Raw genomic sequence first — 14,317 nt, forward strand, 5'->3', positions numbered from 1 at the left:
GTGTAGGTGAAGTTCTTTCGCGAGGAGTACTGTTGAGTAAATTTAGGGAACCGGCATTTCAAGCTCACTTAGAACAATTCTAGTGCCACCAACATACATTTTGTGTAAGGACCACAATGATAAGATATTACAAACTAGGTCTGTATAGAAGCATATAGATAGTCATTTTTTCCTCATCGTATCTGTGAGTTGAACAGCAAAGGCAATGACCAGTAGTGATACAGGATATCCTCTGCCACGCACCGAATGCTGGTTTGTAGACTACGTATGTAGATCTAAATGTAGAGCTGAGTATTTTCCAGGGACTTAAGGATTTTAAATTCTTTTTCCCATGCCATAATGGCTTTATTGAGGGGGAGATTGAAGAGGAAAGGTGACAGTCTATCTCTTTGGTGAATAACAAATAGTTCTGATATATGGTATCTCACATTAGCTTTAATTTGGACTCTGTTAATGTTTGCTTGATGAGGCTTAATGTCTTTGGTCTAGGCCCCGCTCGCCTTCTTAAGTAGATGAAAGTGTAAATGATGGGGCTGTTTTGGATTGTTACTAGATTGAAGATTTGTTGTGCACATGAGCATCCTGATAGAAACCCCACTTTGTATTTGCTGTTCTTATATTCAAGCTGTGTTTGTGTTCCTGGAAGTAAGTGTGATGAGAACATCTTGTATGTGACTTGAAGGAGAGACAGAGAGACCCCTCTGTAGTTATTTACATCTCTCCTGACACCTTTCTCTTAGAGCAGGTGGACAAATGAGCACTTATAAAATTCTGGCTGTTCTTCTGTTTGTCAATTATCTATGATGATTTATGTACATTCTTAAGAGTGTGTTTGTGCCTGTGAGCTTCAATGCTATTCCCCCATACAAGTGGCCTGTTGTTCTTAAGCCTAAGGATATGTTTGAAGTTATCACCTTTGGTGGGTTAACGAGAGCTGGTATTGTATTTGTGTATAGTAGTCTCCCTGGGAAATGTTGGAGGTTGTTCTATGCAGTTGAGAAGCTCAGAGAAGTACCGCACTAGCTCTCTCAGTTGTCATGATTAGTCAGAGCAAATCTACTATTCTTTTTACTGAAGCATATGTTCTGTAAAGTGTATCCACAGGTCTTTCCACTGAATGTCTTGTAAAAGTCATATGTGTTGTGTTCTCTGTAGTTCTTTTCAATTGAGTCCAGTTTTTTCTTTCACATGTATCCTCTTTTGTCTGATTAAATTTGCCACCTGCTTTCTGATCTTGACAAAGTGTTATTTAGTCTCAGGTTATTGATTACTGTTACATTTTCTAGAAGGCCTTCTTTCATTCTTAGGGAGCTTCCTCACATTCTGAATCCCAGCAAGGATGTTTTATGTTCTTTTTCCCATGAGATTACCTTTGTGGCTTGCTGTTTATCCTTGGTTTGGAGCTGTTCCCAAGTTATTGCAGTTTCTTTCTCTCATTTGTCTTTTATATTAGTTTCTTGGATTCTTTTTGTGTTAAATTACCAAAGGTTTGATATCTTGCGGTGTGTTCTTTTGGGGATAAACATTATTCTGACATGCACAAGGTAGTGATCCAAGTTGATGTTTGCACCTCTGTGGACTTGCATGTTGTGAACTTCTTTTTGTGAATGATATGTAATGGCTACATGATCAATCTGATATTCTTATTCGCACACTGCACGCCCATTGTCTTGTTTGATTGAGCTGACTATATTATTATTTATGACAAGAGCCATACCCAAGAGAACTGTGACATTTCTTCTGACTTGCTTGTCCGTTTTGCTCTTGAAGATATGGTAGTCACCTTAATCTGTAGTGTTCTCATCTGTGAAGCATATTTGTAAAGAGCTACTATCTGTGTCCTTTGTTGATACAATTCTGATATGAGGTTGTGTATTTTGCCTGACTGAAGTAGGATGTTGATATTGAAGGATCCAGTGTACATAGCTTTCTTTGCTGGTAGATTGCTAGACAACTGTGATTTTCTTTGTGATTGTGATAAGCCAGAATACGAATGTCTGTTTGCTGTTCATTGTCAGGTGGTTCCCTTACCACCTGGATTGAAGTTGTTTTTTTTTCTTACAGATCATGATTGCTTAAAATCAAGATTTTGTTTAGTATTTCTGATGGGTGTTTAGGATCAGGGACTGTAAGTGTGTTTTGTTGACGGTTTTTCCTCTTCCAATAATTCTGCTGTACAGAGATCCATCTCTTTGCCTTCATTGCTGTCAAGGTCTTCAGTGTTACCCTTACAGGATGCTATCACTTGGGCCTGTGCAAGATAGTTACTCATCCTCCTCCCTCCTTCGCTAGTAATTGCTTGATGAGGCCTCAGGATAGTGACCGTGTTTTTAAGCTGTATTTATTTACATTTGAAGTTTAAATTGGTTCATGTACTATCTCAAAGTATGCCCTGCCACTTCCTTGTTTAGTTTTACCTTTGTGACACTGCACAATTAGTCTGTAGGTATAACCAGTCCATACATAGTAGCGTCATAACCAGCGACCATTAATTTTTATCTTTTACATGAGAATGCTTATATTGTTACAGGTTTTATTGATTCGCTTCCTGCTTGCCCAGTTATTCAAATCATATGCATTCATATATTTAGAAAATGTTATATTACTAACATAAAATTTCAGCATGCTGTGCTCAAAAAGCAAATCGGATTGCTTGTAATTACGGCAAGCTACTAGTTATCTCTTACTTGTTACAGTTAAATACTTACTAGTTTGTAACTTGGCCTTACCATATTTGTATGTATTTCAAATACCTTATGGCTACATACTGGTAGCTGGTACATACTGGAACTCTTCCCATTATACATTGAAAGTAGTGCCATTATACAGAGATTTTGGTAATACTCTTTCCCTTGTTATCAAATGTAGCAAAATAGCAGAGATATAATGACTCCCTAGTCAGAGACAGGGTCAATTTATTATGATACTGATCTGATATAATTTGGGGGTGGGGGGGGGGGGTGGGGGAGGGGGGGTTGAATTCCTGCTTGATTGAATTAAAACTTCTTGAGTTCCAGAGTGTCCTGAATCCCAACTTGGTCTTGCCTATAAAATATTAATGCCACAACCACTTAATATCTGGTTAATAAAAATAAAATAATTCTCGACTCGTCAGGTGGCGGCTTCTAGCTAAATTACTTTTCCAGTTATAGGTTATAAGAATTTTGTCGAAAATCAATCCAGCTTAAGAAACATGTTACTAATAACTCCGTATTTTGTATTTTAATGGTTTCTTAGACAATATACAAAGATGGAGACTTCAACTCTGTAATAATTATGATGGGGGGCTAAAACTGCCCATCAGCAACACAAACTCTTCCATTGCTCAAAAGTAGTCCCTGCTATAGTATCAGATGTGCACGAGCATCCAAGGAAACTGATCAGAACACTTCCCACGTTAACTAGCAGATACCCATCTGAATGCATGAAGCTCTGCATATGCAAACTACTTTGTATCAGTAATAAATCAAGATCTTTCTGAAAAAAATATTTCTTCTATACATCACTATTATTCATATATGAGTTTCTCCTGATGAAACGAGCAGTTTGTGGTCACTAAAGGTGTCCCCAGCCTAAACTTCCTTCCTTCTAGAGGATCCCTAAATTTCCAAAGTAGTTGAATTTTGTTCGTTTACCACATCATAAATTAACTGAATATACCAATCACTTGAACAGCTTTAAATTTATAATCACATGTTCTTCCATGACCTGATGTGATGTCTTCCCTATTATGACTTTAAGTAACACTACAAAATTGACTCACCCACCTGATACTCAAATATCCAATATGCTTGGGACCAAAATCTGTACATAAGTGCCACAAGCCCATACTAAACACTTAGGAACCATTAAATGTCGACAAATGAACTGTGTTATTAGTACTTTTTAACAGTGGTTAAATTGTAGCCAATGGCTGTTGGAGAATCGTTTAATTGCCTGCTTCATTGCTGCAGTTGTCCCTTTGCCACTGTAGAGCTTCTGCACTGCTGACTACAATTAGCATCGGCATCTTACAACTTCTCCCCCCTTTTCTTATATCTACAACACATTTTATACAAAAGATTTGCATAAAAAAACAGAAAAGTGTAAATAAATGATGATATTTATGTCATTAGCCACTTACTGTTGATTTATAACCAAGGTATTGTGACTATTTCCTTGTAACAGCAACCACTCGACTTTGGCATGTCATGTACAACAGTTGCAGTCTTGAATTCTTTGCTGGATGACTTTGGCTCCGACTCTAAAACTGGTGGTGGTTTTCAAACCAGATGTAGTTTTTTCCAATAGGTTGCAGTCGGTCGTATGTTTTACTGTTCATGCAGTTTCCTTATGCTACTTGCATAAGCTATCACTTTATAAATGGAAGTTCAGAATTATGAAAGTGTACCAATCTGTTTTCTTCTGTCTGATTGAATTATTTACATTGTCAAACAGGTGAGCGAGAATTCAGCAGTTATCGTTTCGTCAAAGACCGCTTGAGAATGCAGTTGGAAGCTGGAGGTGGCACTGTGCTGGAGTCCTTGGATGATGTTCCTGAGGACCGCTTGCGTGATACTATTCTTATTGCTAATCGACCTTGCCTAACTGCAAAGTATATATGTTGCCTAGCCAAAGCAGTGAAGATTATTAATCATGAATTTGTCATCCAAAGAACAAAGGTAATGACAGGAAGCGTACCGAAATTTTGCCTCTTTTATGTAGTAAATGTGTGTACTTTCATTACAGATACTCATAAGAATGTAGAAGCTTTTGTGTGAATACTTTTTCTGTGTGTGGTAGCCTGTTAGTCATATCTTCTGGTTCACTAAGATTTATGAAAATAGCACTGAGAAACAATAACCCTAACTACACTGAAATTAGACAAAGTGTTGGACACTATATTAGCAGTAAGTGATGCTCCACAAATACTGTTTATCCTGTAGAAAGAATAGGTATCACAAAATTTTTTGCAACTGATTTATTTACAAGCACATTGCTGTTTATTGTTTCCTTAACAATATATATTTTGTTTTGTGATCCATAGTGTGTAGTACTAGCAATTTTAAGTTAACTTAATATTCATGAAACTTACAAGTAAATGATGCACTTCTTTTTATGTCACCTATGTCCATTTATTTGTAGCCAATGTGAGTATTAATACAGTTGAAACTTCCTGGCAGATTAAAACTGTGTGCCTGACCGAGACTCGAACTCGGGACCTTTGCTTTTCGCGGGCAAGTGCTGTACCATCTGAGCTACCGAAGCACGACTCACGCCCGGTACTCACAGCTTTACTTCTGCCAGTATCTCATCTCCTACCTTCCAAACTTTACAGAAGCTCTCCTGCGAACCTTGCAGAACTAGCACTCCTGAAAGAAAGGATATTGCAGAGACATGGCTTAGCCACAGCCTGGGGGATGTTTCCAGAATGAGATTTTCACTCTGCAGCGGAGTGTGCGCTGATATGAAACTTCCTGGCAGATTAAAACTGTTTGCCCGACCGAGACTCGAACTCGGGACCTTTGCCTTTCACGGGCAAGTGCTCTACCATCTGAGCTACCGAAGCACGACTCACGCCCGGTACTCACAGCTTTACTTCTGCCAGTATCTCGTCTCCTACCTTCCAAACTTTACAGAAGCTCTCCTGCGAACCTTGCAGAACTAGCACTCCTGAAAGAAAGGATATTGCGGCAGAAGTAAAGCTGTGAGTACCGGGCGTGAGTCGTGCTTCGGTAGCTCAGATGGTAGAGCACTTGCCCGCGAAAGGCAAAGGTCCCGAGTTCGAGTCTCGGTCGGGCACACAGTTTTAATCTGCCAGGAAGTTTCATATCAGCGCACACTCCGCTGCAGAGCGAAAATCTCATTCTGGAAACATCCCCCAGGCTGTGGCTAAGCCATGTCTCCGCAATATCCTTTCTTTCAGGAGTGCTAGTTCTGCAAGGTTCGCAGGAGAGCTTCTGTAAAGTTTGGAAGGTAGGAGATGACATACTGGCAGAAGTAAAGCTGTGAGTACCAGGCGTGAGTCGTGCTTCGGTAGCTCAGATGGTAGAGCATTTGCCCGCGAAAGGCAAAGGTCCCGAGTTCGAGTCTCAGTCGGGCACACAGTTTTAATCTGCCAGGAAGTTTCATATCAGCACACACTCCGCTGCAGAGTGAAAATCTCATTCTCATTAATACAGTTATGCGAACAACTATTTCTTTTATTTTTCTTGTAGAGCACTGAAGATTTGGTTGAAAACAAAAATAAATTTTATTTCTCAAAGATGAATTTATTCTTATGTAAGAGATTATCAGCATTGAAATAACGACTGAGTTGGGATACCAACATTTCATCACTTGATAGTTTGGCAGAAAACCTTTCAGCCATTGTGCTGGTCACTGATTCCTGAGTGTAATTTAATACCTGTTGAAATCTTTTGACGCAATGACTCCCCTTTCCACCCATTCTGTAACAGTGTGAGAGGTAGACCATGACCCAGAACCATATGTAAAAGTAGGAATTGATGCCATCTCAACACGATGGTAATGATTGTGATGATAGTAATCTTCAGTGATATGTTGCCCTTTGCAATGAGCTCACTTGAATGTTTGCTGTACATTCTAGACCATGCAGCAGCAGTCATTGTTGGTTTGGTGACGGACCACTGGAGCAAGTGTAAGCCTTTGTGTCTCAGTGGTTCATTGTCTGCTGCACACTGTACTGGCAGCACTGCCTGCTGTTGTGTTGGCTTCCAGTGCGTTGAAATCAGGAATAAGCAAATAAACACTGATGCCAGGGTGAGGGACAATAGGAAGCATTTTCTGATTAATCAAACTGATTCAGAGAACAGAGATGGACACTTGTTACATGCTGCCAGAGTGGGACAAAACTGAGTACAACATGTGATCTCATCTCCAAATTATTTATGGTAATCTGTAAGTAACGCAATCACTGCAGGTCTTAAAAAGTTAGGATGAAGACAAATTCATTAGATAGAATTAAAGGAGAAAACTGAACAGTAAGGTGCAAATATACAATATTTTTGCACTGTCATCAATAAGGAAGTCGTCTATTGCAATGAGATGCACAGAAAAATTGAAATACTATGTAGTATGCAAACAAAGGACTCACAGAAAACAAAATTGGTAGGCACTGAATTGAACAAAGAAGTTGTGAAATTAATAAGATAAATATAATAGATAAGAAACAACAATGAAATAACAGTAATACAGTCATATATGTACGTTGCTATTTCCTATGTGCTATTCTGCCCTCTATTCTTAAACTTACTTTCAAATTTCTCACACTCATTGTTTTTCTATTATCATACAGCAAGTAACATTATACAAGTCTTAAATTTTGGATTGAATTTGAGAAATGCTAGACTCAAATCTAAATTCCTGCCCTGACACATAAATCTGTAAATGTGGGTTCTGGAGCTGTTCCAGAATTACTGCATCTCATTCAATGTTCATTCCTCTGTCTCTGGCGAGCTTACTGACACATTGACGTAACGCACGTGTGGCATCACTTTTGTCTCGTTATTGTCAACCTTCCTTGTACTATTGTTTCATTATGATTAATTTCACATTAGAGTAGTACTTGCAATTACAAGTCACTAAAACACTGCCACAAATTCTAAGTTGGTTTGGAGACTGATATTTAGATAGCTTTTTGCACAATATCCTTAAAATGTTAAAAAAAATGAATAAACAGTGTTTTTTATAATGTAAGTTTTTTTTTCATTTCATAAGACTTTAGTTTCAATCTCCCAGTTGCAGAAAACTGAGTTGTTTGCAATTTCCCTGTAAAATGCATTTAAAGCGTAGTAAGATATTCTTGTGTTTCAGGGTGATATGTGTTCACCAAATGCTTATGGCCTACCACTGGGCTGGTCACTTTTAGATGAACGCTATGTAGGAAATGGTATTGATCTTGGTGCAGTTCAGAGGACACGTAAAGGTGGTTCCCGACAGTTATTGAGCCGGAAAAAGCTAGTCTTAGTTCATGAAACTCCACAATTTCTTGCCTTTTGGCAAAAAGTTCTTAATGATCTAGGGGCCAAGACAACCACTTACTCACCTAATGATGGTAAGTAGATCATAATAAATTTAATGTCATTATGTGAACCAAGGTTTTTGTAAGTAGAAATCTGCTTTTAGTTTTTGGGATGTCTTTTTGGCATACTGCACTAATTACACTGTTCAACAAGGGTTCTATTTCTGATATTAAAGTGTGTGCTTCTAAACCATTTTACCATGGGAAATTCAAATATGTAAACAAAATATCGTTGTCAGGGATATATATCGTGGAATGTTTCCCTCACACGCACATATCCATCCACACAAACAGACCCAAGCAGACATATATGTCTGCTTGTGTCTGTATGTGTGGATGGATATGTGCGTGTGTGCGAGTGTATACCTGTCCTTTTTTCCCCCTAAGGTAAGTCTTTCCGCTCCCGGGATTGGAATGACTCCTTACCCTCTCCCTTAAAACCCACCTCCTTTCGTCTTCCCCTCTCCTTCCCTCTTTCCTGATGAGGCAACAGTTTGTTGCGAAAGCTTGAATTTTGTGTGTATGTTTGTGTTTGTTTGTGTGTCTATCGACCTGCCAGCGCTTTTGTTCGGTAAGTCACCTCATCTTTGTTTTTTTTATATATATATATATATATATATATATATATATATATATATATATATATATATATATATATATATATATGTCCATAATTTTCATGGCAAATACAGGGATGTTATAGAGAATTACAGGTGTGTTGCCGCATCCAGTAGTGATGGAACAGGACAATTTCTTGTTCAACAGTTTGAAGAATCAGACATCATTGGGTTATGCCTCACCACACCTATGTCATTAAGACCACCTGCAATAGCTCATTAACTCGATCGGTGACAGCCGGTCCCTGCTTCAGCAGTAAACTTTCACACTTTCCAGTGGCAGGTACATCGAGTTTACAACAGTGGTGTTAGCCGTAATTTGTGCCAGTCTTAACAAGTGGTTGTTTTGGCTGACATGTAACCGTCTCTGTCATATTTCTGAGCACAGTTGAACAAATGAGTTTGTGTGTTTAAACTGATTTAGCCTGGTGCTGAAAGTAAATTGACTGCTTGTTTTTACATATCAGCATTTTCTAGTTCTCTAGTATTAATGTAGTACAGTTGTATTAGTGAAGAGGTATCTTTAAATTTTCAGAAATGCCACTTCTGGATGTTGATATAAGCCAGACAACTTCTCCTATATCTGTGGGAAGTTCACCTTTGTCAGAAATAGGAAGAAAATTTCAACAGTCATAAAGAAAGAATATAAGCATTACTTTGGAGTAGAGATAGGAGACCAAGATAAAAAAAGGGCACCACTTATCTGTTGTTCTACGTGTTACTGCAAACTAATTCAGTTGTGGAAGGGTAAAGAGAATGTGGCATTGTTTGCTGTGCATATGGTATGGAGAGAGCCCAAGGACCACATCACTGATTATTATTTACGTCTAACAAAAATTCAGTGTTATACAAACAAAAAATCAAAGAGGCACATTGTTTACCCAGATCTGCCTTCAGTAAGAATGCTAGTACAGCATTCTGACAGCCTTCCAGTACCTTCAAAAGCTCCAGATCAAATTCGGAGTGACAGTGAAGTAAGTAATACTGAAGAAATCACAGATGATGATCCTTTATATCACTGCACAAGTGAGTCATTGCCACATTTCTTAACACAAGCAGATTTAAATGATTTAGTACGTGATCTAGGACTAAGTAAACAAAAAATGCAGTTGCTTGGTTCAAGATTATAATCTATAAGAGTATAATCTACTCCACAAAAATCCTAAAAATCAATGTTTTCAGGCACAGAGAACATGCCTTTATTTCCTATTTTGGAACTGACATAGCATTGAAGTTTTGCAATGACATTGCTGGCCTAATGAAAGTGCTGAACCTTCACCCTTATTTCAGGAATGGAGACTTTCCATAGATTCGTCGAAAACAAGTCTCAAGGGTGTTTTGCTCAATAACGGAAATAAAATACCCTCTGTTACAGTAGCTTATGCCAGCTTGACCAAAGAGAATTACGAATTCATACAAAGAACTCATTACAATACAATGAATACATTACAACACAATACAATGAATACAAATGGAAAATATGTGCAGATTTCAAAGTAATTGCAATGGTACTGGGAATGCAACAAGACTACACAAAGTATGCCTGTTTTCTTTGCGAGTGGGACAGTCTAGACAGGAATTCTCAATGCATAAAAAAGAAATGGCCTAATCAGAGATGGAAAGTGGCCGAAAAGAATGTACGGCGTGAACGTCTGATAGCTCCTGAAGATATACTACTTCCACCGCTTCACATCATGCTTGGCCTAATGAAACAGTTCGTAAAGGCCATGGACCCAACAGGCAGTGGGTTTGCACCCCTAACTACCAGATTCCCTTGTCTTTCAGCTACAAAAATAAAGGAAGGTGTATGTGTGGGCCCACAAATCAAAGAGCTGCAGAAACGTGCAAATTTTGAAGCACGTTTAATTGACAAAGAAAAGACAGCATGGGACTGTTTCAAGATGGTGTCAGAAAACTTGCTCAGAAGAAGGAAGAGCTACTAACTACAAAGCCATGGTGAATGACATGATCAAAGCATATCAAGATCTGGGGCGCAATATGTCTTTGAAGGTACAAATGATGGACTCTCATCTAGACTACTTCACAGAGATTTGTAATGATGTATCGGATGAACATGGCAAAAGATTCCATAAAGACATTTCTACCATAGAAAGGCATTATGAAGGGAAGTGGGTACCTTCTATGTCAGCAGATTATTGCTGGAATATCATTTGAGAGAAGAAAGATTCACAATACAAGAGAAAAAAGTGATCTGCATTACAATACAGTGGCTCATTTTTTTTCAATTTTCTGTAATTTCTCATGTCAAATAAGTGCTACAAAGTGTATACACAAAGCTTACTGTGATGTGTGTTAGATCTCACCCTCTATTAATGTGATGAACTTATAAGATCATAAAAACGTGAATTTTTTTATCGAATTTCACCTCATGTTTGCTGCACTATATCAGAAATAGAAAAGCGAAATAAAATTGTGATTACTCATAAACTGTCCCTGACAGAAAAAAACTAAAAACAGTTTTGAATTGAGCACTCGAAGTACAACTAGGATCACAACGTATTTTTTCAGAAATAGAAACAGTGTGTGTCATATCATAATTAAATTATTTGAAGAAGAGTTAGTTGTAAGATGCTTCAGTGCTGCACTGGTAATAGCATTGACACCTTTCATGTACCATTGAGGTCCTCACTTCTCCCCAGTGATAAAGTCATTGTTTCTAAAATTCTTAAGTAATCCTCTCCTCACATCCTCGTGAAAGGAAATGAAAATAAAAGTGACCAAGGACATTTCTTCGCTTTTAGAAACATGAGATTAGATTGGACATCCTTTTGTTCCCACTGACGCATAGTGAGGAGAGGATGTAGGAAAAACAAGAATCGATATGTATCGTAAAAATAAAACAGTGGGGAATCCAGGATGGAATGTAACTATGTTATGAAAAGAATAGTTGCTACTCACCATATAGCTGAGATGCTGAGTGACAGATAGCCACAACAAAAAGGCTGTCACAAAATAAGCTTTTGGCCATCAAGGCCTTTGTCGATAATAGGTAACAAACACACACACACACACACACACACACACACACACACACACACACACACACACGACTATAGTCTGACAGCTGAAGCCACACTTTGAGCAGCAGCAGCAGTAGTTCATGATGGGAGAGGCAACTTGGTGGGGATAGGAGGAGGCTGGAGTGGGGAGGGGGGGGGGGGGTAGCAGGGTAGAGGTGGGAGATGGTGAACTGCTGCTGGCAAGCATGCAGGGACGAGATGGAGAGGGGGTCGGGCAGCTAGGTGCAGTCGGGAGGTTAGACGGAGGGCAGGGGAGAGGTGCGAGGGGTGATTGTGGAAAAGGAGAAAAGTAAAAAGATTGGATGCATTGGTGAAATAGAGGACTGTGTAGTGTGGGAAACGAAACAGGAAAGGGGTTGGATGGGTGAGGACAATGGCTAACAAAAGTTGAGGTCGGGATCGCAGTATATATTGCAAGGAGAGTTCCCACCTGTGCAAATCAGAAACGCTGGTGTTGGTGGGAAGGATCCACATGGCACAGGCTGTGAAGCAGTCATTGAAATGAAGAATGTCGTGTTGGGCAGCGTGCTCAGTTGTTTCTTGGCCACAGTTTGTCGGTGGCCATTCATGCAGACAGACAGTTTGGTGGTTGTCATGCCCACACAGAATGCAGCACAGTGGTTGCAGCTTACCTTGTAGACCACATGACTGGTTTCACAGGTTTTATTTTATCGTATGGCAAGGCCCCCCCCCCCCCCCCCTCCATCGGGCAGACCGTTCACCAGGTGCCAGTTTTTCAATTTAATGCCACTTCGGCGACCTGCAGTTGATGAGGATGAATGGATGATGATGATGACAGAACCCAGTCCCTGGGCAGAGAAAATTCCCCGACACAGCTGGGCCCATGGGATTGACAATCCGTCCCGCTGACCATTCAGCTACCGGAGGTGGACGTTTCACAGGCAGCCCTGCCTTTGATGGTATAGGTGATGATTGTGACCGGAATGGAGTTGTGGTGGTGGGAGGATGTATGAGACAGGTCTTGCTTCTAGCTCAGTTACAAGAATATGAGCCATGAAGTAAGGGGTTTGGAGCAGGGGTTGTTTAGGGATGGACAAGTATACTGTGTAGGTTCAGTGGACAGCGTAATACCACCTTAGGAGGGGTGGGAAGGATAGCGGTCAGGACATTTCTCATTTCAGGATATGACAAGAGGTAGTCAGAAGCCTGACGGAGAATGCAATTCAGTTGCTCAGTCCTGGGTGGTACTGAGTTACAAGAGGAATGCTCCTCTCTGACCAGATGGTGAGACTTTGGGAGGTGGTGGGAGACTGGAAAGATAAGGCATGGGAGGTTTGTTTTTGTACACATTTGGGAGGACAATTACAGTCTGTGAAGGCCTCACTGAGACCCACAATATATTTTGAGAGAGACCGCTCATCACTGCAGATGCGATGACCATGGGTGGCTAGGCTGTATGGTTGGGACTCCTTGGTAAGGACCGGTTGGCAGCTGTTGAAGTGGAGATATTGCTGGTGGTTAATAGGTTGGTGCGTTTTGACAGCTGCCAGCCCTCCTTTTCCACTGTCCTCCTGTCTCTGCTACATATCCTACAAAACCACTGAAGATTCTCATTGACTTCCCCAGTTCCCATGTTGTTGTTGTGGTCTTCAGTCCTGAGACTGGTTTGATGCAGCTCTCCATGCTACTCTATCCTGTGCAAGCTTCATCTCCCAGTACCTACTGCAACCTACATCCTTCCGAATCTGCTTAGTGTATTCATCTCTTGGTCTCCCTCTACGATTTTTACCCTCCACGCTGCCCTTCAATGCTAAATTTGTGATCCCTTGATGCCTCAAAACATGTCCTACCAACCGATCCCTTCTTCTAGTCAAGTTGTGCCACAAACTTCTCTTCTCCCCAATCCTATTCAATACCTCCTCATTAGTTACGTGATCTACCCACCTTATCTTCAGCATTCTTCTGTAGCACCACATTTCGAAAGCTTCTATTCTCTTCTTGTCCAAACTGGTTATCATCCATGTTTCACTTCCATACATGGCTACACTCCATACAAATACTTTCAGAAACGACTTCCTGACACTTAAATCTATATTCGATGTTAACAAATTTCTCTTCTTCAGAAACGATTTCCTTGCCATTGCCAGTCTACATTTTATATACTCTCTACTTCGACCATCATCAGTTATTTTACTCCCTAAATAGCAAAACTCCTTCACTACTTTAGGTGTCTCATTTCCTAATCTAATCCCCTCAGCATCACCCGATTTAATTTGACTACATTCCATTATCCTCGTTTTGCTTTTGTTGATGTTCGTCTTATATCCTCCTTTCAGGACACTGTCCATTCTGTTCAACTGCTCTTCCAAGTCCTTTGCTGTCTCTGACAGAATTACAATGTCATCGGCGAACCTCAAAGTTTTTACTTCTTCTCCATGAATTTTAATACCTACTCCGAATTTTTCTTTTGTTTCCTTTACTGCTTGCTCAATATACAGATTGAATAACATCGGGGAGAGGCTACGACCCTGTCTCACTCCTTTCCCAACCACTGCTTCCCTTTCATGCCCCTCAACTCTTATAACTACCATCTGGTTTCTGTACAAATTGTAAATAGCCTTTCGCTCCCTGTATTTTACCCCTGCCACCTTCAGAATTTGAAAGAGAGTATTCCAGTT

The 14,317-nt window shown here is 39.9% G+C and overlaps 1 protein-coding gene across 2 annotated transcripts in view; it reads left to right on the forward strand.

Annotated features, from left to right (window-relative positions):
* LOC126482391 (TP53-binding protein 1-like) overlaps positions 1-14,317 on the forward strand; it is a 287,146-nt gene that overhangs the window by 250,305 nt on the left and 22,524 nt on the right. For both annotated transcript variants that reach the window (XM_050106500.1, XM_050106498.1), the window contains 2 exons: positions 4,438-4,661; positions 7,813-8,053. In XM_050106500.1, coding sequence (XP_049962457.1) covers positions 4,438-4,661; positions 7,813-8,053 — 465 coding nt within the window. The remainder of the gene's footprint in view (positions 1-4,437; positions 4,662-7,812; positions 8,054-14,317) is intronic.

This window comes from Schistocerca serialis, chromosome 5, assembly GCF_023864345.2.
Source record: "Schistocerca serialis cubense isolate TAMUIC-IGC-003099 chromosome 5, iqSchSeri2.2, whole genome shotgun sequence".
NCBI classification, from domain to species: domain Eukaryota; kingdom Metazoa; phylum Arthropoda; class Insecta; order Orthoptera; family Acrididae; genus Schistocerca; species Schistocerca serialis.